Source organism: Orbicella faveolata, unplaced genomic scaffold (assembly GCF_042242905.1).
Source record: "Orbicella faveolata isolate gen_17 unplaced genomic scaffold, um_ofav_v1 contig_1, whole genome shotgun sequence".
Classification (NCBI taxonomy): Eukaryota; Metazoa; Cnidaria; class Anthozoa; order Scleractinia; family Merulinidae; genus Orbicella; species Orbicella faveolata.
Genome location: NW_028301536.1, coordinates 25,686,526 through 25,711,650, shown reverse-complemented (window position 1 = coordinate 25,711,650; position 25,125 = coordinate 25,686,526). Strand labels below are relative to the sequence as shown.

The window sequence follows — 25,125 nt, the reverse complement described above, 5'->3', positions numbered from 1 at the left end:
TTTCTTTTGATTTGTTTTTTAAACAACAGCTCTCTGTAGTATAGGGATTGTAAATATTGTCTTCATAGTGAGCACAATAACGTGAAGTAGGGGGATAATAGAGAAATATTAAAAAAGTTGAAATCTAAAAATTGTTTGTTTAATTTTTTTTTTTGGGGGGGGGGTCATCCCAAAAAATGACCGCTATAAGGGGGGGCCATGTGAAAAAATTGGTAAGCTGAGGGGGGGTCATGCGATTTATAAATGGTGCTTCCCAAATCCCACCAGCCCCCCCTCCCTCATAAAAAATGAACGGTCCCTAAGCATATTGAATTGAGTGAGCTTCGTTCATAGTTTGGTCTCAAAACTTGTTTCTTTTGCCATCATTTCTTGTAGTGTACGATGATGATCACTTTTAATTTCCGGTGGCGGGCTCTTTGGGGTGGTCGAAGGGTTTGAAGAAGTTTTCGGATGTCTTTGTGCCTCAAGATTGTGCAGTTTCCTTTTGAACTCTCTTCTGACCTACAACGTTACACACACAAAAAAAACAACAACGCCGATGAAATAAAGACAGAAACGAGCAAACAATCAACTGAACGAATAAAGAAGAGGAAGAAGAAGAAGAAGAAGAAGAAGAAGAAAACAGTACACAGGGAGCTGAAACAAGCAATATAGTAGCAAATGAATTTTAATGATATATTCATTGTATTTGTAAACCCTGATGAACTTTATACCGTGTATAAGGACAGATTAAAGATTAAATGATGAATCAAAGGAGGAATTGTGCTAAAAAGCAACCAAACAACCAACCAACAAAGCAAATAAACAAACAAGCAAACAAACAAACAAACAAACAAACAAAAAACAAGGAAACAAACAAACACGGTCCTTAGGCCTTTGTCGTGTAACTCACCTCTGTATTCTTTAGGCAGTAGAAGAGAAAGATAAGAAAGCCCTAATAAAAAAGGTAAACCAGAGAGAAAACCTGAGCTGGGGAGACAAAAGAAACTGGAAAACTGATCAAAGTAAGTTTTGCTAACTATTTAGGAGGCCCCCTCTCTCCTTAGCTATATTGGAGGCTCATTATGAAAATTTTAGTGAGCAATTTTTTTTTTTACTTTTGTCTTGAATCGTAGCTATAAAGCCTCAGAAAACAACAACAACAAAGTAAACCAATTAGTCTAGTTGAAAATGATGTGGATAAAACCACGTGAAAAAACAAGGGTACTTCAACTCCTGTGTAACGTAAGAAGACAACTTACCTGTAAGGAATTGAATATGGCAAAAAGATACTCAAATACCACAGAACTGTTGTTAACAGCAAGAAGTCCAAATACCCACGTCAGACCCAGAATTGGAAGAAGAGTGACAAAAGCTTTTGCCAAAGACCTTTAAATTACAGAGCAACAACAATAACTCAAATGTGTGTAGAGCGGTTCGCATTTGCTCTAGTTTTCCATTACTAATGTGACACTATTGGGTCTCGCCACATTGTCATCGTATCAGAACACGTTTCCCGAGCTTCGCGTCTGCTACATGTATTCAGTTCGAGTTGTGTTTGGTTAATTAGATCATCTGCGTCCTATGTAACTGGCTCGAGCAATTGGTTTTATGTTATTGCATCAGGAGCCATAATCGGGGACGGAGACCGTAAGCGCGCGCCATTTCTAGTATTGGGGTTGTCCCCATGATATGGGACAATAATTCTATTTTTAGAACAAATTACGCCATCGCCTGCGGCACACGCGCGAACATGCTGCGAGGATTTTTGCGGATGTCGCGCGGGGGAAATGGCGTCCGAAATTCCCGATATTTTTTATGTTTTTGGCCCACAACTCAACGCGTTTACGTCTGTTGGAATTTTGCTTAAGTATTTTCGTCGTAAGCTGCTTCAGTTTGAGTGAAGTAAGACAGTGTCGAATTTGGGTATGTTCCGCTTTAAGCTTAGATATATATCGCTGACCAAGTTGTGTTCTGACGGATGCTTCTTTTACATGAGCTGTACATTACTCCACTTTAAATTTCACATATGTTAAAGATTAACAGCTTTTCCATTACACAACAAAAAACTAGCTCGATATATTTAGATATAGCAGAGCTTCAGGACCTCATAGTTTCCTAGCTCCTCTTGCCACACGCTTCCGAGGAATTTGCCAGTCTATCGCGACCGAAAAGTAAAATAAAATAATTGCTAGTTTGAGTTTCGCCTGAATTGTAAGCAACGCTTGATGTTTCATTCAGGCCCAATAACTTTACGTCCGTAGATACCGCTCAGTTTTATTCGTGTAAAAATCCAGTAAATTCTTTGTTGTCGATGAATGAGAGCGCCCGCCGATGCGTGTTTTGTACAGTCAGTAAACATGACAAATTGTACTTCCGCCGCACTTTCGTGTGAAAGCGTACATCGAACTCAAACAATAACTCTATAGTTTTTAAATATGTTTAAGCTTGATAAATGTTTGAGGACATATTAAAAGCTAAGCTGAAAATATGAGAATAAAGCAGAAATAATCAGCAAAGTTACGATGACGCTTTCTTTCATCAACTTCGAATAACCATTTCGATTTTGTTGATCGAGTTATCAAACTCCTTGTCTATTTCCATTTTCGCAGTGTAAAACTTCACCATGCTTATGTTGAAGAAACACACATGATGTTAGTAGCTTTTTTTGCGTTCGTGAGATTTGTTGCAGCATCTCAGCAGAAAAGATAACGAAAGAAATCTTTGTCAAGATTTGTTGACAATTGAAAACAACGACTCGGACTTGAAAGTGCACGAGCCGCACTATGCAAATGAGCTAATTGTACGCGTCAGACTTTCCTTTCAAAAACTTTTGCAAACTCACTAAACAAGCAGAAACAATAAGAAACCATCAAAACAGGTTTTGGTTATGATTAACCATTGTCCGAGAAACTCACAAATTAACTCGATACCAGAGTAGAGAGTTTTCTTGCTATATTCTTAAGTCAGAACAAACACAAAAACATACGCGTAAGCTTACAACTAGCGCGAGCAGATCTTCTTATTCATTCCCAGCGCGAGATTGAAGTCTTGTTTTCGACCCTGAAAAACCCACCTTTTCCGTTGGCTCAGAACATAAAACTACATATAAGCGCCCTGGTTCTTAGTCCCTGTCTTATTCCCTGCCATCGCTGTGAAAGATACGCAAGAGAATCTCTCAACTCTCACCATTTGATCATGCAACGTGACAACATCCACACGAGAACCCCCGACATGTGCGTGGATCCGCGCGGATATATGACGTCAGGATGGCGCAATTTGTTCTAAAAATAGAAAAATTGTCCCATATCATAGGTGCGCGCGGATCCCAAGACTTACGGTCTCCGTCCCCGATTATGGCTCCTGATTGCATCCAATATTGCAAACTGCTCTATGTTCACATGTAGATCACCGTAAACATGGTAACTGGTTAACTTACGGCGCACGATTCGCAAACATAAACGTCAAATTTTACACAAGCAGCTGAATAAAATGATTGCTACATAAACTGCAACAGAAGGAAAATAGAAAAAAAAAAAAAAAAAAAAAAAACCGGACAAAACAACGATAATAACAACACCAAAAATTCAGACTAAAGAAGACAAGCAATAGACAAAAGACCACTCATTTAAATGGCATTGTCAATAGCAGAGCTCCAGCGCGCTGAAGGCGCATGAGCGGAGCCCCATTGCTTTGGTAACCCATCGAGCTAAAATATTTTGGTTTTCATGTGATTGCTCGTCCGTACTTACGTCCGTACGTCCGTCCGCACGTCCCTAAGTACGCCCCTTCATGTAAATCAATGTGAAATGTCACTCTAAAACAACCTTGTTCCTGGGGATTTTCCCCAAGAGATAGGCAGGTTTACAGCGTACGTCTTTACTTTAAAATTTGGGCATCCACGTTATGTTTAATTGATACTGAATAGTAATACGTGACCCCATCGCGGGCTCATGTTTAGAGCTTATAGATGTTACTTGCTTTTTTTTTTTGGAGTTGATCGCTGCCCAGGTACAGGTTTTGGGTTGGATCGCAGGTTCAAGCCAAATCAGGTGCTCTGCTTTTAGGCTTGGTTAGGTCTATATACCAACCATGGTCACATAGGGCCAAAATAAATCTATTTAAATCTAAGTCTATATATTACTATGTTAAGGAAACAATGGAAATAGTACTGAGTTTTATTTATTTAGTTTTATTATATAGTTTATTAAATATTTACCTAGCATTAGATGGCGATTCTTCATTTAACATTTTGGAGGTTACTCTCATTACCATTGTGAGTATGCCCAAATTAATCTAAAGAATATAATGGAGAAGGTATGCATGAGAATGAAATTGACACATACAGTGGAACAACCTTGGATTGTTTGAACTGTGTAATTATATTAACAAAATTGATTAGGATGTGCAATACCGTCATGACAAAGATGGCTGGACCAACAAAGCTCCAAATAGCTCCTGTCTCCACTGACAACCAGCAACTAAGAAAGAATTTACAGTAGGTTAACAGAAGGTAACGCTTTCACCATGGAGTGCAGTGATACAGATATGCCTCCGACGGTTTTCTTACGTAACTGTTGAAAAATAATTTCAGTTTGAACTTACATTTCCTTTGAAAGAAGCCTCTTTTGAAAAATGGCAACGACGATTACAGTTACGGTGAATGGGAAACCTTGGCAAAAATGAAACTATGTTAATCACCAGAATGAGTTGTAAATGGGCAAAAATCTGCAGAATGTCCAACTTTTGAACAGCACTAACCTCAACAATAGCACACAGATTAGAGCGGTTTTTAATTGAGTGTCGTAAAACCAAAACCAAACCAGTTACTGAATTAGACTGTTCAGCATATCTCAAACCGTATTCTTAGTAAAACAAAAACCAAAGTGATCGTCTGATTATTTATGACACTTGATTGAAAACTGCTCTAAAACTGTACTAAGCTACTACAGGGACCGCAAAATAGTATCTTTACATTAGCTAAGCATAATTGACCACAAATCGGCAAAAATCTAAAACATAGTCAAGAAAATAAAGTTTAAGAAAACGATGCCACCTTACCCCATCCTATACACGTGTAATATAGATTCCTTCCTCTTCCTGACTCAAAGACTCTGACCACCATGAAGTAAATATGGATTCCTTCAGCGAGCATCCACGAAAAAACACATAGGAAAAAGAAAAAGAGTCCAACTGCGACTGCGTAACAAGCAACCTACAAGAGAATAATCCATTGAATGAGTTATCCAATCGCGTACAAAAGAAACGAATGAAACCTGACAATAGTAATATTGAGAAAATACAATTTTGTTCCACTTGATAAAGATTACTACCCTTCCCCCGTTTTAGTGGCTTCTGATCAGAGAAGAAATGTATAGAGTGTTCCACGACTAATGTTGCCAATCATTTACGTAAACAATTTATCATCAGCTTATTTTGAGTTAAAGACTTCAAGCCAAATAACGTACATTATGTTCGTTTGTTATCGACCTGTGGACATTATTTGACTGTGTATGTATGTCGTTTAATTAAATCACATTTAAACTTGATCAAAATCACTCAGTTATTTACCTGTGATGTCTGTGGTTTCACTCCAAAAGCTGCTACAAGGAATAAGACTTGAGCAAGCAAAACAGCAGTCACCAAATTTATATGAATAATAATTCTCTGCGACCGAAGGCTTCTGTAAAGGAAATAAATACGGAAAACATGAGCTTCATTTTCTAATTTAACAAAGGTATCTTTGAACATCCGAACAGAGTATAAATAGATGTTTCAAAGGACCACACTGAGTGTATAACTATTCGAACAAGTTACCTAGCTATATTGGCTTCAAATTCTCTTTATATGCAATTATTTAATTAATCACAATCTCCCTAGCTGATTACAGACCCATTTCTAGTACTGACTAGGGAAAAGAAAGCGAGAAAGGCCAAAACAAAACAACTGGACGAGGTCAGCCGAACAAATACTTCAGCAGATATTGCTAGGATTGAACGTTAAAAGAACTCAAAGTCCAGGATCGAGGCAGGGGAAGGAGAACTTTACTGCGCTACATAGTGGAGCGACGTGGCTAACAGAAACTATGGCAAAGGGGTAAAGGGTGGGTTATAGTAGCTACGCTGCCTTCCTTGGCCTTCTCATATACATACTTGGATCAATTGTATACTGCATAACTTACGGTAAGAATGCGTATGTAATGATTGTCAGAATGCATCCCAAGATGGACAAACCACAGCCTACGTAGGTGATAATGGTTAGAGGTAGTTCGTGTTGTTTGCCGGGCTGAAAAGATAAACAAAAGTATCATGACAGGCAATCAGTCGGTCACTTTGTCAACCAATCGATCGATCAATGGACCAATCAATTATCGCTTCTTAGATCCAAAGCTACTTTGACAATGGTGTAACGAAATTCATGATCAATAACGGGATAGGCGTATGGAAAACTGGTGTCGTCTTGTTAAAATTATAATAAAAAGTTGGACAATATTTCACCTGATTTGGAGTGGCCCTCGTCAGAACAGCAAAACTGGTCAGATGATCGCAGTGACACATGACTGTTGAATAGTTTCTTTGCACAACTGTACAGCCTTCTGTAGACCAAACACCGTGTTCCTTCCTGTAGTTTAAATAAATTACTTTTTTGTCACAAAAGAAATCACTCGACTGGTGATAGAGCAACAAGTGGTGAGTTTTTTGTGGATTCTGTGCAACTTTCTGTCGGTGTTTCAAAAGGTACAAAATTTGCCTGACTCCGAAAGGTGTACAGGTATTTTATACCTTGATTTTTTTTTTAAAGAGATAGGAACATATAATGGAACGAAGCTAGATATATTCTATTTAAAGGAATAAGGAGTCAAGTTGAGTTTTGAAATAATTAAAGATAATGTTGTGCATTTGGAGTTAACAGGAATTCATCACTCCACAAGATTTAAATTGATTTAAACAAATTAATATCATAAAGATCTAACTTACATACTACTTTGATTCCAAAATACGCAGTTCGTGTTGCTGAGAGTTGGCTATGAAAAAACAGCGAAGAAGGATCATTGGGAAAAAAAAGCATTTTAAAGGAAATTTAGCCTGCAGAGCAGGCGAGAATTTATCGAGCGAGCGCTCACATCGTAAAAAGTTTAGCCGCCATCTTGAATTTTTCATGCAGTGGAAGATTGGAGAGAGAAAGAAAGTTTTACCAAGGGGGTGAATGATAGGCAAGAGGAAGGATAGGGGAGGAGTCCCCCACCGTCTAACATGGCGGTCTAACATGACGACCGCAAGGTTGTAATGCTAACTCGCCCCAATAAGACGCCTGCACTGCAGGCTAAAGGAAATTAAAAACAAAGCAAAGCAAAACAAAACAAACACTCAAAAAAGCAATTAACAAAAACATTACGTCGAAAATCAAAGATACTTAATTAGATCTCAGTTTGATCCAGGCAACGTGCTCTGAATGTCCGCTAGACACACGTGCGCATGCTCAAAATGACTTTCCTGATTATAAGTTTGTATTAGTTATTCCACAAGCAGAAAGTTTTACCTTAGAAAGCCAGAATTTCATCCTGACTGGTTTTTCAAACTCACCTTTGCGTTGCGGTCTGGTAATGATATTCATAATGCGAGTTCCTACCTCTTGATTGCTACTGTGGAATTGATCACAATGAACATGTTGGTGTCATTCAAAGGTTCTCTACAGTTATAGGACTTCACAATGTTTTTTCCCAAGGTATAGTCGAACTGTGTCGTGATTTAACTAATTATTAAGATCAACACTCACGTTGCATCTTTCATAGCTGTTAATGAGTCAAACATCATCCACACCACCTTACCAAGTTCTGATGAGAGAAAAGAAGGAAAGAAAAGTAATTGGCGTGTAACAACGAAGAACATTAAAAATTGATAAATACTGTGTAATATTTGCACAAGTAGTAATAACGCGTTTATGATAATCAAAATTGCAGGTAGTATTTCAATATCTCTTAAGTCAATTTCGGATGCTACAAATAAAAATTGATAAAGATCCAACAACTCACTATCCTCGAATCCTTTTTTTCAACTGAGAAAAGACATTCCTACGACTTCCCCACTTTTTATTTTATTAGTATAAATTTACCTGATGCATTTGAAGGGAAGGCTTCTCGAGGAAGCATAACGCTACTCAAGTCGTGGCGTGCATAGTTCTCGAAATCACCGTCAAGAATGTCTGGAAATCGTAGCTCTTTCTTTCGCGTTAGATTCACAGACGCCACCGCCATATCTGTAGATAAAAAATAGACGCATAGATATCATAAGAATATTTCGTTCTACTCAACCGAACTTCATTAGCCACAATTTAAATGCGAATGTTGATTAAGAAGGGTAAAATCGTGTTCATTAGGATCCCAAGGGAACTAAAATGGTGTCATAGAGCTTACCTGAATGAATCTGAGAGAATTGAAAAGTTTGTGAACGAGTATGAGTTTTAAACCTTTATTTTGCTCTGAGAACAGGAATTTTTTGGTGTTTATTGGACAACTGTAACTCTACAAGACCCTTGGATTCCGGAGTTAGCAGTCTAAATCGAAATAACAAATGATTTCCCGGGAGGCACGAGGTGCTGTGACGTTATGGATACGCAGCTCCTTTCGTGATCGAGAGGTTCCCATATCGAGGGCGAAACAAACCTAGGGAAACTTAGTTAAGCACCCAGCCTGATTTTGACCTCAAACTAACATATCAAGAGATCATGTGAACCTCAAGACTAATTGGTATGAAAATTAGAACCCATGCGTTTTTTTCTTTCTTTCTTTTTTTTTTCTAGCTAGATAGCATCCATGGGGCAAGTTTTGAAACAAGAAAAACGTATTGTGGGGATGCCACTTGCAATTGCCATTCCAGTTACCTAGGGAAGCCTGGGCACCAGCTTTCGATATAAGAATGTTTGCGATCGTCAAGGGTAACCAGCCCGAACTGTGAATGATTAGTGTCAATAGTTGACAATTATTCACCGAAGTGGAGGTGAATAGTGGTGGATGTTTAACGAGCCGCGAAGCGGCGAGGTAAATATCCATCACTTTCACCGACACTGAGGTGAATAATTGTTTTAGTATATACCACACAAGCTGAATAATTAGCGGACTGAAACGTTATTTTATGTGTGACAAGCGGTCGGAAATTTTAAAATCTCTCGCGCCGGCTGCTCGGAGGTGAATAGTACTTGCTAATCACCTCCGAGTTAACCAATCAGAGCGCGCGAGAAGCACTATTCACTTGTGTGGTATATACTAATTAGCGATACGAGCGATACGATGTGTAGTGTTTGAAGTTAACATTAGTTACCCAGACGATTCGAGAATTCTCTGAACGCTGGTGGCAAATAAGTGACAAACTTAGCATGGATTCGATATTTAGACGATCCTTTTAAAAAGCTAACAGCATCTTTAACAATTTTCCGGGTTTTTCTGATTGGGTTTGTGCTTTAACTTTATGAAACTGACAATCTCGTTCATAAAGGCTATTTCCAGTGGCGGATCCAGAACTTAAGGCAGTGGGGCCCCAGTTTGTATTGCTTGCCCTGCCGGCTTTTCTTCCTGCGATTTTCTCTTTTTTTCCCCAAAAATAAGGGGGGAGGGGGGCGGGACACCCGGGCCCCTCCCCTAGATCCGCCACTGGTTTCGATTTTTGTAGCCAGTTTGTACGTTTGGTCTTCTTAGGAATTATGTTGTGAGATTTTACAGACAAAGAAACAAAGCTATTTTATGGTAAGGTAAATAACATATTATAGGTAGAACAAAGACAGTATTGAGTGACTCACCTACTTTTCCAGAGGAAAGTGTTATTGTTTTATAACCATCACTTGTAGGTTTCACTTGCTCTGCTACGGTAAATCCAATTTCCTCAACTCTTTTCACTAACATGAACTCAATTCCACGCTGAAGAGGTTGAATCAAAACCAGCTTACTTCCGTTATTAGAATAGAGCATTTCAGATACATTATATTATCATTTAGCAAAAAAGGAAAAGCAACGCGTTTCAGTAATTGAAATTAACTTTTTGAGGACGAAGTATTGCCGGAGCACTTATAAAATTTGTTGATGATTATTTGAAAACAGCAAAATAAAAAGGTCGCCTTAGTTCTTTCAACTCTGTGACTTCTTTGGTTAAATTCCTTACAGTTTTTTGTGAAATCAGACACACGTACCTCTGAGGCGTTTGGAATTCTGTGACTCTCTATCAGGAGATCCCCGGCTAAACTAACAAAGCTCTACAAGTCAAAAAGAAAATCTAAAGTAAAACAATTGACACATTGATATGGCCTGGTAACATCGTATGTGCGAAAAAACATCAATGGAGTCCAACAGAAATATGAAAAAAACAAACGGAGTCCCCTTTCGGGGGAGAGGGTGGGGAGAACGCCGTGCCCTTCCGAACCGAAGCTCCGAAATGTGACCACTAAGCTACAGGGATACTCCTTGAATTAGGTAGCAAATTTAGCGGTACCTATGTTAAATGTAGATTTATTGACAGCCTAAACTTGCTTTGGATTACGTGCTGTGAAAATTATGCAAGACCTTGCTTAAGATTATAGAATTTTTTTAAAACCATTATTAAATCTTTCCCAAATAAAAAAAAATGCCATCCCAAGTAAGATCAGTACTTTTGCAGGTCTTTGCCTATTGGATACAAGCTAATAAAAAGGGGCTTAAAGGAAAAGACATGGCAAGATGGGTATAATTTACTGTCAGCCAGGTTTGATGTCCTTCCCTAAAATACCTTTTCACACCTAATTTGGTTCAAAAGGGAAAAAAAAAAGAAGATTGTACGAAAGAACATCAAAAGCTAATAAAGAGCGGCTTAAATTAAAAAAGACATGGCAAGATGGCTTTAATTTAGGGTCAGGGAGGTTTGATGTCCTTCCTTAAAATGTCTTTTCACACCAAACTTGGTTCAAAGGAAAAAAAAAGAAGATTGTATGAAGGAACATCAGTGGAGTCCAACCGGAGGCTGAACGCCATGCCCTTCCGAACCGAAGCTCGGAAATGTAACCACTGGGCTACAGTTGGCATCGTATTTTCATTGTTGGAGAAATCTACGGAAATTGTGGCTCATTACCGTGGAAGAAGAAGACAGGAGACTACAGAAATCTAGGATGAGTTTTATTTAAGCTCACCTGAATTTTAGCAATGTCCTTTATATCGATAGAAGAGATATTAAAACCGAGGAGATCATCCAGATCTGAAACAGAGAGCCACTACATCGTTAGTTGTTGGTTTGTACATGAGGGGCATAATCACTTGAATTTTACCGTATTAAGTATTCAATTTAGCAAAAATGCTGTAATCCTATTGGCTGAGCTATCTCACACAATTACATATTTGGGTAAAATTATATTAAAATAATTCGGTAATTTGCTCTCAAAGTCTATGAGTTGATCGGTTGATTCGGCGGTCAGCCTCACCAACTACTTTATTCATGTATCACCTAATAGAGGTCTCGATGTGCTGCTGCTATTATCTTCAGTTGTAAACGAATACTTCCTTATTAATTTTAGTAAGTATTAGTAAATAAATAAATTACCTTTTTGAAGTTCCTGTACCGTCCGCTGACTAATTCCGTTTTGAGAGACTGATGACCCGGCTGAAGCAGTCGCACTGGCAGTAACTGTAGGTAAGACTGAACTCTGTCTTATACTATAATCATCTGTTTTACTTGGTACAACTGAGAGAAAAAAAAGCGAAACCAAATCGTATTTGCCTAATATATTCAAGTCTTTTACTATTATTTAAGGGGTGCATATAAGCTTCTACAGCTTGTCGAGGTCAAAGTAAAATATTCTCGTATATGTTTTTAAAGATACATGTTGGAAAATGATTTAATTTTGAAATTTCTTTTTGTTGGAGCAATTCATCACAGCCGTGGAAAAACAAATACATATCAAATTACTTACCAGAAAGTGATGGAGTGAATTCCAGGCCAGTATATTTGATTGGCGCATTAGTACTTTGTGGCATGGCAGATGATGATAACGTTAAGGTTGTGGTCACTATGCCAGGGTCAGTTTCCATTGCTTTTGGTTTCGAATCTGACAAAATAAATCGAAGATGCTTTAAGTAATAAGCTCCGCGTCATTTGTCAGCTTTCATGAAAATGTTAATTAGTCAAAAATCAGTATGGCATGATCATGACGTGTGCGTACCACCTCCACAACTACCATGAAAACAACAACAGTGAAATATAGACAAAATTGAAGGAGCAGATCATGACAGGAGATTATTATGTCGTACTACACCCCTTCCCATTAGGCAAGCGTTCTAAACGAGTCTCAAATCAGCCTGCACCCGAGTATTACACCTTTTAAAGTTGTTACTTGTTTTATTTAACTTTTATTCCTAAGTTTTTAACTTCAGATAGTGCATTTCTACAGCTTTCTCGTTGATTCACTTAAGGAGGCTGGCAGCAGTTTCCAGCACTTTTCTAAGGATAAGGACGAATACTACCACTGTTTAACAAGTGAAGGTGATGCTATAATAATGGTATCACACAATTGCCCAATCATGGGTAAACAAGTTGCAATCATCTATTTTATATAACAGGTTACCATAGCAACAATAAAACCTATTAAAACAGCCTTAATTTAAGCTTTAAGCACTTATAACTCAAAAACGAGCTCGGTGACACTCATTTTGATTATTGAATTGTGTTAAACATGATAACATCCAACTTTTTACCGAGTTTAAAGGCATTCTGTAGAGTGAGTTCAGAGCTACCTTAAATTCTCGACAATTTAATGTTGCTATGGGAACCTATTTTGCCACGAAATTGACACCAAAATGTTAACCAATAATTGGGCGCTCTTCTGATACCACGATTGTGGCATCAACCGATACAGAATAGTTATAATGACCCATCAAAATCGACTTGTTGGAAAATGCTGGAATCTGTTTTGAGCCACCTTAATTCCGGGTTAAACCTTTAACTTTTCTTTAAACTTAAAAGAAACATGTGAGGCAAGTGTCTTTCAGTTTAAAATTTGTTGGCGGTAGGCGGAAGTTCCGTCGAAAGAAAATGACTAAAAAGTAGCAGATTTGGCGAGCTTTCTACCACAGAAATACAAGAAATAATTGGCAACACCACATTGACTCTGGTGAGAAGAGTCTGGTACTCTGAAAAATTTATTCAAAAAGGGTTTTAGGAAACAAAACGGCAAAAAAATCACGGGAAGATCCAAAAGCCGCCTTAATCACGTTCAGAAAGTGAAAAAGAGATTGTCGGAACTGTTTTGCGTAAATTCTTGGCTAATTTGAAATGCACGAAGTATATAATTTTCAGCAACACTATTACTTCGGATCTTTCCATATTTCTCTTAGTTGCAATTTTCCAAAATATAGACGACTTTAGAAGAGTTTTTGCAAGGAATATTTCAGAACAAAAAACTCGTCTTTCTTCTCGCTTCCCACACGTTCATGTCATTCAATGCAAAAAGTTAAATCGCGCCACAGATTTTGGCGCCTTTTCATACCATCACATCGTTAAAACCAAATTGAAATGTCCACACTATCAGTCGGTTGAAGAATATAGTATTTAGACAATTACTCCATAATATTCGTGCCTCGTTTGTTGGGTATCACCTCGTTTGTGTTAATCAAAGCAATAAAATGTACCTTGGCAAATGAAGTCAACAATCCAGGGAACATCTACTCCCTCAGCATCAGCCGCGTCTCCGCTAAACAGGTCATGCTCATGCTCAACAAGACTAACAAGGCCTAATTTGCTGGTGCTGTTTCCCATGGCAACCACCGATACTGAAATTCCTTGGGCCCTAGTATTACTTAAAACGTTTTGCATTAAAGTGCGTTGTGTGATATCCCTGGCAAACGTAAACAAAACTAACGCCTTAGAAGACGATGTACTTTCATGAAAGGCTATTAACGCAGTCACAAATACGTTGGCAAACTGCACTTCTTTGCTCGCGTTTAAATCGTTCTTGATGCTAGCAAGTCCTTGCAGTAGGTTGTTGGAATTAGTGAAGTCGTTGAATCCAAATTTAAAATGGACTTCGCTTCCGTAACTGATCAATGCAATCCGTGTGTGGTCATGAGATATCTGGAAATGCTTGACGATGTCTTTTATGTACAGCAACTGCTGATTAAACTCGCTTGAAGAATCCCTGGATTGGACTGCAAAAATTATGTCCGCTGACTTTAAACAAACTGCGAGACAAAAGACATTTTAAGTAGAATAAACAAGTAAACGAGCAAGCAAAAAAGAAAAAAAAAAGACAACCAAAAAGGAACGTACTAAGCAAGTAGGTTGAGTCTTCGATCGATACAACGCTATATTTTCAAGCGTTTTCACTTTCACCATATGACTCATCCTTTCTAATTTTCAGCTACCAAGAACTTTCTTCATATATTTTCACTGGAGGCCAATACGGACACAGACATTTATCTGGTAATTTAACTGTTAACGTAAAAAGTTATAAAACGCACCTGAATCGACCATTTCCACGTAGATCACCCCGTCAGCACCTCTTCCTCCAGAATAAATCAACGGTCCACTGTTTAAATAAACAGCTCCTCCTGCTCCTCCCCCAGCCCCGTAACCAACTTCTCCTGCTGCAGAAATGTTATCTCCGCCACTCTCCCCGAATGGTCCGGAACCGTTAATGAGAATCCCTCCCTCTCCTCCCTGCACCGTGGAGGTTTGCAGAACAACGTCCATGCCATTAGAACCTGAAAAAGCACAAGATGTCTATATATGTGGATGCAGATAGGAAGATACACAAGTACAGATTAGCAAAAATAAATCACAGCAGCGACTAGGACAACGACGAGGACGACGACAGCAAAATTTTTATTTCTATTGCTCAAATTATTTCTTATTTTTCTTCATTTTCAACGTAGAAAATATTCATATTTTCCAAGTTGTAGTGGTGGGACGATTTCACTCCATCACTCCTTCACTCCTTCACTTACTGTTAGAGATTTGAAGCCCCTGGGTGGGGGAGGGGGGGGGGGGGGGGAAAGGAAATTCCCATATGAGAAGGTCAGGGATGCTCGTCGGAAAATTTGAACTTAACTCCTAAAGAAGACTAATTTGGGCATTGTTTGAACTTTATTAGACCCCGAAAAGATACCACCTAAAACGGAATAGGTTCGATTATAAGCCACAGTTTATTAAGAAAGGATCCTGCGTGCACTTGTAGACCCGACTCGCGTACTCGAGAGATCAGCGGAAAACAAATGAGAGCGTTTCTTTTATCATTATTTCTTCGAGTGTACCTTAAAGGATACTTTGACAGCTAAGAATGGTGGCGTTTCGTTATCAACACCTTAAGTGAGACCAGAATCCTGGAGTTGTACCCGAGACGACGAGCATCCCCGACCTTTCCGTATAGGAGTCCACCCCCTCCCCCCTCTTCCCCGGGTTTCGAATATCGCACTGTCCAAGGCCGTTTTACAGTCGATTGCACCGTGTCAAGTTAGTTATTCTTTGAATTTCTGCGCAAGTACTCAATATCTTACTACAAAAGTGATCTAAATTGAATAGATTTTTGCACGGAAGTTTTCATAAAGAGAAGCTAATTATAGAAATAGCTCATTTCCCGAAGGCGTATGCTTGTACAGGTTTAACCGTACTCGATTGCCGAAAGCAAGGGAGATATTGAAAATCACAAAATTGATGAGCTAATAAATTTTCGAGGTATGATTCAAGCCGTGATTAAACGTTTTGGCCGATCAACAGACAAGAGAATTGAGGAGAATTCGAACGACGCGTTTCGCTATTATTTACACAGTATTGTAAATAAATTCTTCAAAGAAGAATACGGACATGGCGAAATGATTTGTACAAAATAGTTGATAAACAGAAAACAAAAGACATTACACAAGACGGGGAGTTCAGCAGTCACTAATATCGCCTTGGAAAGGAAAGAAAAAAAAAAAAAAAAAAAAAAAAGGAAGAAAAAAAAGTTATTACAACACGGAGTATTCGCATTTGGCAACCCATCCAAGCAGGATCCTCGCCGATCAGGGATTAACTTTGTTGAGTGGACGAGATAGACGCGGCCCTGTCCTTGTGGTATTATTACTCTACGTTATGATTCTAAGATCTCTCAAAAGGCAACAAAGAAAGAAAAAAATCACTGATATCGCCTGGAAAAGTAAAGAACGAAAAAAATTGGAATGAAAATGAGAATACGATTGTGCTTGCTTTGGTGATTGGACAAGAAACGGTACTTTCGTTATAATTGTCTCGGACAAGGATCACCAATAACTTCACGAATATTTTCAACGGCGTGACATCTCCTCGAGTATTCTCTTACCATTGCGTTTTGCCAGTGAGCTTTAACTTTAACTTAACGTACGGATTAAGACCTCAAGTCAGTGGCATCAAAATTGTCACTGTTTACAGACGATCCATTTTCCAAGTTGAGTGGCTCATGGCAACTTTGATTTACATACATATTTTCACCAAGCTTCGTAAGACAGCTTACCAAATACCACGATTTTAAAACCCTATATGAAGTATACATTAGTGGTTCTGTGCTTGGCGATGGATGTTGGGGTCATAATCATATTAAAAGGAAGAAAAAACTGTTCCGAGATTTAAGGGACAAGTTAATAATCGTTATCCATTTGAAATAGATCAAAAAGAACTTCCTTTTATTACGATATTCAAATTCAACGAAATCTTGATGTATTATTTCAAATGTTACCTTCCAATTTGAAAAAAAGTATATGTGTTCGATAATTATGCTTTCCTCCTTTAATCGTCTTAGCTCAGGTAGTTTATTAATTTATTAAGTCGACCGGAAGGACGGTTAAGAGTTTAGAAAAGGAAAGAAAAAGAAGCTTTTGACTGAGAGCTATCCTGGAATCGCCACAACAGTATAGATTTGGTAGATTGTGCGTTGCGCTAACTTTGAAAAATTAATGATTAGAAAACCATGTCTACCCAAAGTTTATTAAGAGGAAATCTGATAGAATATAGAGCAATTTTTATTAGTAATTTTAAGTATATCACAAGCCCTTTTTCCATTTTCTAAAAGCTGAAGATATAAATAATTGCCTGAAGCTGACAACAACGAAAACACTTTCCCATGGGAACTCGACAAAATAAATTTCAAAGTTCAGAGAAGTGTCCAAACACAGGTAGTTTCATTTCAACAGTACTTTCAAGTGTTTCAAATAAACTTGATTTTTTTTTACATTTGGTGTCGTTAGAAATGATTTCTTGCAAAAAGATATTTCAAACAGTCGCAGAGAAGTTTACATTACGATGTAAACAATCTCGGTACAAAGTTTTTGTCCACTTGTTTCTCGAAATTCTGGTGGATTCTTTGTTAATAGTTAGCGAATACGACGGATACTAGGTAATAAATTTACCTTCTGTTATCTTGCTTAATTGCAGATGTCTTACTCCTCTGACCTGCACCAAGGAATAGCCCAAAACTTTTCTAGTGCATCCGCGGCCTCCGGGCGCGGTTACATAGTTGCCAAACTGTGACTGCAGTCCATTAGAAACGGATTCTACACTGTGGCCTTTCTCTCCCAGTCCACCTCGGCCTATTGAGACATTGATAGTCTTTGGACCACTAACATGTATAATGTTTATCGCCAGATTGCCGCTTTCGCCTCTTCCTTGCTTTATTCCTCCGCAACCACCACCCCCACCTCCCACGGCAAGTACTCTCAGACGATATGTACCATCAGGAACGGTAAAGGTTGTCGAGTTAGGAAGCAGATATGCTGCTCGGTTATCTATATAAAATTACGAAGCAAATTAGCATACTATGATTATATTCACACATTCAGATCACAAGAGATTTGAGCTTTACATTATTCAATTATGGAGTCGTTACACACTGATCCGATCGCGCAGACGTTTTATTCTTATAATAATTCAATTGGTAGCTTGTTAGATGAAGTTTATTTTGATCTGGGGAATGGCTAGTAATATGCACTCGAACCGCTAGATTTAGATGCTTGACTGATTACTTAGTGATGCAGGTGTGTAGATCAGTCTTTTGTTCCTGCACTGAAAGACAAAAAAAATGACTATGATATCAATTAACACGATGGTCTTCAACCGACACCAGATGCCCAGCAACCTCTGACAGTCATGAAAATGTTCCTGAGACTAAATAGGGATTTGTTTTAGCTTTTTATTACAATTGTTCAGGAGGATCTTCTCGAGCACTCTTGCAATATGCAGGTAAGATATTACTTTCATGACAGAATGGTTCTACAGATACTGGACTTGGCTTTTTATTTTCCTTTGCAATTCTCAAACTTTTTTTTTCTTATTGAATAATGAATGTTTTTCCTCAAACAATTGTAAATGGTATTTGTATTTTTCGGAAGATGACTCCACGCCAAATTCTGTACATGAATGCCATTAATCATGCAGGAAAAGGAAACAGAGTTTTGTTACTGTTATTTATACTTAAGCCATAAAAATGCGAATGATCTTGTAAGTGTGTAAGTCAACAGTGGAACAGCTAATGCAGTGATTGTCAGTGATTGGTACAAGTAAAACTGATTGAAGTGATGATTTCCTTCGCTTGACCGTGGACACATTAACCATCAGGAAAGAAATATTTGGTATTCCGTCACGAAATGTAAAATCAATCAGCGCGGAGCTCATTGAGTTTGCTTAAGCAGGAAGGTCTCTGATGAGTTCCTAGCACGGGACAAGATACTGCGTTAGATAAGCCGCGATTCACAAGGCCGCTCCTCCAAAGATACTTTGTCCATTCTACAATTCAACAAACAACACATGTAGTTGATCTTACTGATTTTCTTTGTGTATATTGATGGCTCGTTCGTTCGTTCGTTCATTTAGACTCGCACTTTCTTTAATATAAGGCATTTTGAGTATATGAATAGGAATACGGAGATAAAATGCAACGAAGTATCATAAGGGAATACCCGGAACCTGATCGTCTATTCTTAACTTATAATTTACTTTTGCAATGAATTCAACCAATCTCAAATTAGTTTACATGTAGTTAGTTGTTAACACTCAATCCTAGATGAAAATTCTTGGAGACCATTTTCACCGTTAATGACTATTTTGTTTGTATTTGCTTGTATGCATTGCAATATTTGCATGTTGTTTTTAAACGTAATATGAGTGATCATTAACTTCAAATCTTCAGGATCCCAGCTTCCCCTAACGTGCTAGGTGAAACGTTTTAGATCAAGTAATAAACCGCAAATTTCTAAGATGGGTAGCCGCGGAAAATATTTATGATTTAGTCCAAGAAACAGAAGCGAGATAAAGATCCTACGGCCCTAAATTAGTCTGGAAAAAAGTTTTTATAAGGTACTTACTCCATGATGGGTTGGTCCCAAAGAACCGGACATTTAATGCGCAAGGAGAATATTTTATAATGTAATAGTTATGCATATATGTTCCTCTTGTGATAATTTTGTTTTATTGATTGATCGAAATAGACACAGTCATGCCGCGACCCATAATAGACCACAACAATTATAGATTCATTCAAAGTAATGAGATTCTCTGATACTGACTTTTTGAAAAATGAGTTATTTGAAATATATGTTGTGATTCAATATCACCTTTCGTACATTTTGGTATTATCCTTAGTTTCATATGCAGTATGATATATTACCATACAGACAGTACAAGGTAAACACCAAATTGTATCAAGGGTAAAACTGAACCACAAGATATATATCATTATCTAGGAATTCTGGCTAATAATAGTTAGAATATTGCTTTCTTGGTAACCATACATGTACACTTAGCTAGGATATTCCTGCAACGAAATACACTGAGAAATACTGAAATTTTGAAACGAAATTAATGAAATACTTGGCATGGACAATAACAGGTTTGAAAAAAGAGGCCACCTTATACAATAAACCATAAGACAGCATTGATCACAAACAAAAAGCCACAACATTTTATCCGATTCAGCTGAAAAAGCCAGCATACCTAAACCGATACGAACAGAGTTTTACCTGTAGCAAATTTTGTAGTACTTCAATAATGGTTTAGTTTTCTCACCTTTAGCAAATGTCACTTGCGTTGGGGATGTTCTATAAGCGAATAACAGTACAGTAGCGAATATATATACTTCATTTTCCATTGCGACCAGCTGGATACTGTACGGACGGCAAGAGAAATTTCCTGTGGACTTCAATCGTGCAGTCCAATAAATATTTATATCACAAGTCAATTTGGACAGACAGCACTTAAACCCACTACGGAAATAGCCACTCGAGATAATATCAAAATGTTTTGAGATTTAATTTAGAATCTGAAATCTCGTTCGCTGCTCTGAAATGTTGTGGTTACTTCAAACATACATTAAATGCAGTTGCAAGCTCACGGGTCAAATGAAAGTGTTTCTTTTAACAGTTAGGAAAGAAAAAATCAAGAGAATGTCACAATTTTTCAACTAAAAAAATTTAATTTGATTACTTCGCGCACAAATCAAAAGAGGACCATTAAGGCCCATAACTGAACAAAAAAAAAGGCAAAGAAATGCGACAGCTAGGCGGCGGCTTAGATGTCCAAGGCTCTCACTGGATTTAATTCAAATTAGTTCAGTTCAATTCGGTTTCTGTCGGCTCATAAGAAGATTTGTGAAAGCTGATCCAATTTCCAACGTATTTGCTTATGATTTTGTTAATGAGATATGACGAAACTGGTGAAGGTTTCTTAGGTTTTCTTTCATTTAGTTACCCACAATTTCATTATGTTCCGGCAGGCATATGTAAAGCAAGAATTCTCTATTCGGCATGTTCTGAAACTGGGCTCAGGATGAAGAAAATTACAATAAAAAACTCGCCCATGGCAATAACTCATAATGATTTTGTATCTTATGTACATGTCATTAGCCTCTTTCCTCCTCGCCATGTTTATTTTATAACCTACAGAATGCACTTTTTCTCAGCAATCCTAGAGGATATCAACATACACAGGGTGTTTAGAGGGGCAGGAATATTAAACAATATACAAAATCACAGTCATACTCTGTTTTAACCGGATGGCAAAGGTTGCTGGCTGAAAATACAGTGCTCTAACCCGTTATAGTTATGTTTTTTTGTGGTGTTTTTCTTCTTGTCATCGTATTTATTTCGTAGAATTCTCCACATCTTAATTTAAAAAGAGAGTCGCTATAAAATAGAAATGAAATAACTAGGAAACATGTGATGATCGGCAATGCAACAATTATACTGAAAATATAATACAACCGGACATCCGAACATAATACATCCGAACATCTCATTCAGCTTCACGGTGACTGGCGTTCAGACACACCTAATCTTTGTCTGGCTTCGCCTCTCTCTACCCGCTCTCGGGTGGTGGCTTCCGTACCATTTCGGTCGTCTTAACCCTAAGCTTACATGAAGTTTTCATTTACTTCCGGATTAGATACTTTAGGCTTAGGTTATTCGTCGTATTTTTTCCCTCTCTTCTTTATTTTTAGATCGATTATATTATTTTTCTTCTTTGGGTCCATAATTTACGGAGATATCAGTTTAACGATTTCTATTTTCGAAAATTAAATTAGTTTAAAAACGTTCTTTTGGCCCATAGCGGTCTAGTCTTATTTGTAATGGAATTAGAAACGGTAAATATATATATTTATTCTTATATGCGTTAAACATAATCAAGTAGTAAATGTAAAGTAAAAATAAACATGCTTTTCCGACACATAAACGTGACTAGCATGTATTCAGCTGTCTAAATAATGATTACGATTTACCAATTTTTTTCTTATCTGCACGGAGCCATAAAAATCATATTATCCCCTTGATTTTATAAATAAGCAGTAGTCTGTTAGATTAGATCACTTTCATTTTTTTTTAGGTCAGTTATCGGTTTAATCCTCGCGTGGTAGGATGTCTTGTCATGTAATTTAATCAGTGTTGCTTATGGTGAAGAGACAGACCTCTGATCTTGTTTCCTGAGAATACATGAGAATATATTGGCAATAGCTCGCAATCAAAAGCCTTACTTTGTATTAATGACTTTATATTGAAAGGTTTTTTTTAACGAAACTTATTCTTGATAACTTTGCATCATACTGTAAATTCCCTGAATAAGGATGAAGGAATGATAAATAACGAGGAATTAGATTTAAGACTTACAAAGAGGCGAAATTAATTGCTGGCATTGATGTTGGTAACCATCGTGCGTAGAGTCGTGTTGTAATTTAATAAGACGTTTCCAATACTCTCTTTATGGGCGCCAATAAGGCAATGACAGATCTCTCCAGACCTCTTAGTTAGCATGCCTTAGCTTGTTTAATTTTCTACTTCCATCAGAAACGTCAACATTGTCAGGAATTATCATTTATTATTTTTCTGGTAGTGATAAGAGTTACTCTTTTTTGAGCGTTATGATTTCCAGACCGCGCGATTGTGAGAAAGGCATCTCTTTTGGCCTGTGCTCGAGCTTGCATGAACCATGCCGTATCGAAAATCTTGCCAGAGCCTATAACTTGGGTTTTGTGTTGGGATAAATGGGTTTTTTTTCAATTAGGAAACATGTAACGTTATACAGTTTTGTTATGACCTAACAACGCTCCTTCGCTCCAAATGCTAATTAAGTCCCCACAGTGTTTGATCACCTTTAGCTGACGGACTGTGCTTGCATCATCACCTGAAAAGGCAATGCCTAAGAAATGGTTTCCGAGGCAAGTTGTAAGAAATTTTTTTTTGAATGAAGTTTTTTTTGTGTGCGCATGGGTAACACAAGGTTCACATCTCAAAAGTAAATAAATTTGTTGAAAAAGATAAAAATAAACGAAGCGTTTTCTAGAACCTCCTATGAATACCATCTGCGATAAAAACAAAGTGTTTAGCATCTCGATGATGGGTCGTTTAGAATTGAAACGAAATTTCTTCTATAACTTTGACAAGTTTGTGTAAAATGTAGATATATACGACAGCTGAATATTAGCAAATAAACTAGAGAAAACCAACTTAAACGAGGACAGAAAGTATCAATTTTGAAGATTAAGTGTACCTATAATTTTGAATTACAATGCATATATATATTTGAAATGCGCTTTTCGAATTTCATTGCAACACGCAAACATAAGCCAAGGTCGACCTAAAAACTAAATCACTACTATAACAATTTTGGTCTAAAAATCACATGATATCAAGAGGAAAAATCAAGGAAAGACGAAGGAAAGGATACATAAATGCAAATACTTTTTCTCTAACTATAATATCCTGCAGTGCTTACCTTTAGATGAGGTAAATAGAATGTTCAGACAAGCACATAACGAAAAGCGCACCAAGACGTAGAATTTCATTTTTCTAAGACGCAAAAGATACACTTTTTTGAGTTTTCACCAAATTTAAGATGATACACGAAGTATCTCTATGATAGACCTGTCTCATAAACCCAGACGCAATCTAAACGAACATTGTTAAATGCAAAGCAGAGACTTTTAAATTTAAAATATTGAAATCAATCTTTTGTTTAGAAGATTCGGGCGGTCCCAAGACAAACAGATGTGCTTGTTATTTATGAAAGATGCAATTTCTTGACCAATCGCAGTCCACTTACCTGTTTCTTTGATACAAGCCGATGTTAAGAACAAGCGTTATCTTGATAAGTTATTGTTTTAACTTCGCTGAAACCTTCTCTGTCCAAAATTTGTCTGTGCACAGATTTATACATGATACATACACATTATCCTTCGGTTACTGTCGAGTTACATATATTTTATGTTGTAATATTAGATAAATTGTCGGTGCTTTTATCAAGTACAATATCGTAAAAAGTGATAATGAAAGGGCCCGCTAGATCGAGTTCTATCCAGAAGCTCGTGATAACTACGACAATTGCAAGGTGTTTTGGAATATTATAAACACTCTCAAAATACACAATGTGATTCCAGTTCACAAGAAAAGTTTCCGTTCTGAAAGTGAATTAAATAAAAGGCACTCGGTAACTGGCATATTTTCCCGTTAGTTAACATGGCTGCCAAGTGACTTAAGGCCTACTTTGGTTTATTTGTAGTTCGTTGTACATATAGGATCCAAAGAAAGGTTTTTTATTTCATAGATTACTCGATCGATAACCAATTCGACTCAGCCGGCTGATACAATAAATTTGTTTTAGACTACAGTACTATTCAAATGAATTCTGTTAAGTCTTATTACCTTATAAGGGAATTCTAAAATAATCTCAGAGTAGAATTTTTTGGAGAGTTTGAATACATTTCTGTAAATAAGGATTTGAAGAGGCAAGAAGCCAACAAATGGACATGACGTAAATGGCTGTGTATATAATAAATGGGGCCTATTCCAGCTAACAGAACAGGTTCAGAGAGGTCATGGATTGCCGTCTTTTCTGGAAGAACATACAAAATTATGATTCCTCGTAATGGCCCGGAGGAAGTTCTGTATTTGACCTAAAATGTTTTTTATCTAGTTTACGGCCATAAGAAAATTATTCACTTTACCTTTCTGTTCAAAATGTATGACTTAATGTTTTTTTTAAAAGATACTAGTTTGGATTTCTCCTAACAGTATCTCTTAGCAAATGTACGATTTAAAGGTAGTGCTTAAAATTGTAGTCCAGATATAATTGAAACAAACAAACAAACAAACAAACAAACAAAAGAAAGACAAACACAAACAAAAACATCAGTGTCAAAACTTTGCAACTTATTTACGTGGTTATGGAAACGAAATTATCTCATATCATTAATCAAACTCATGCACAGAGAACCTTACTTGTGGTATTGGTAAATCTCAAAGGATAAGTGTAAAAAAAGACAGATTTCACGTGATCAATCCGGTAAATGATATCTGGGAAGATAGACTTGCAAATGTTTCCACTATATTCGTGACAGATAGCGCTTGCCACAGAGAACAACTGATGTATTTTTTGAGATCAGTAATCTGCAGATGTCTTGGATATCAAGATTTAGATTTATCAAAATAATGAATTTATATTGGATTTTATTATATTTTATTATTTTATAAAAAAATATTATATCGGGTTTTGCGACTCTTTCATTTTCGTTGATACAAGGTTCACTTTCCACTGTGTAGACCACGCCACCAGAGTCCTGGTGTTGATTCATTATATTTACGAGTTAGCTAGTTGCTATCTTACTTCCTGTTTACGTCTGCCAACGGATATCCGCGGGTTGTTTTTCGTT

The 25,125-nt window shown here is 37.3% G+C and overlaps 2 protein-coding genes across 3 annotated transcripts; both read right to left on the bottom strand.

Annotated features, from left to right (window-relative positions):
* Positions 1 to 305: 305 nt before the first annotated feature.
* LOC110043748 (adhesion G protein-coupled receptor D1-like) lies at positions 306 to 13,802 on the bottom strand. The gene is made up of 20 exons (XM_089297443.1): positions 13,619 to 13,802; positions 11,905 to 12,039; positions 11,535 to 11,675; positions 11,128 to 11,192; positions 10,159 to 10,221; positions 9,772 to 9,889; positions 8,092 to 8,235; positions 7,756 to 7,813; positions 7,519 to 7,621; positions 6,957 to 7,003; positions 6,477 to 6,600; positions 6,161 to 6,264; positions 5,551 to 5,662; positions 5,041 to 5,194; positions 4,585 to 4,651; positions 4,394 to 4,460; positions 4,199 to 4,275; positions 1,242 to 1,368; positions 893 to 934; positions 306 to 501 (listed from the first exon to the last, which is right to left on the bottom strand). The coding sequence occupies exons 1-20, from the start codon at positions 13,800 to 13,802 to the stop codon at positions 328 to 330; spliced, it is 2,106 nt and encodes a 701-aa protein (XP_089153569.1). The 3' UTR covers positions 306 to 327.
* Positions 13,803 to 14,416: 614 nt separating this feature from the next.
* Positions 14,417 to 23,386, bottom strand: LOC149118534 (uncharacterized). 2 transcript variants are annotated; one of them, XM_089297429.1, is made up of 3 exons: positions 23,193 to 23,386; positions 17,345 to 17,719; positions 14,417 to 14,689 (listed from the first exon to the last, which is right to left on the bottom strand). In XM_089297429.1, the coding sequence occupies exons 1-3, from the start codon at positions 23,260 to 23,262 to the stop codon at positions 14,421 to 14,423; spliced, it is 714 nt and encodes a 237-aa protein (XP_089153555.1). In that variant the 5' UTR covers positions 23,263 to 23,386; the 3' UTR covers positions 14,417 to 14,420. The 2 variants fall into 2 exon arrangements, with proteins under 2 accessions (XP_089153555.1, XP_089153552.1); XM_089297426.1 differs by lacking the exon at positions 23,193 to 23,386 and adding an exon at positions 19,995 to 20,243.
* Between the last annotated feature and the right edge of the window lie 1,739 nt (positions 23,387 to 25,125).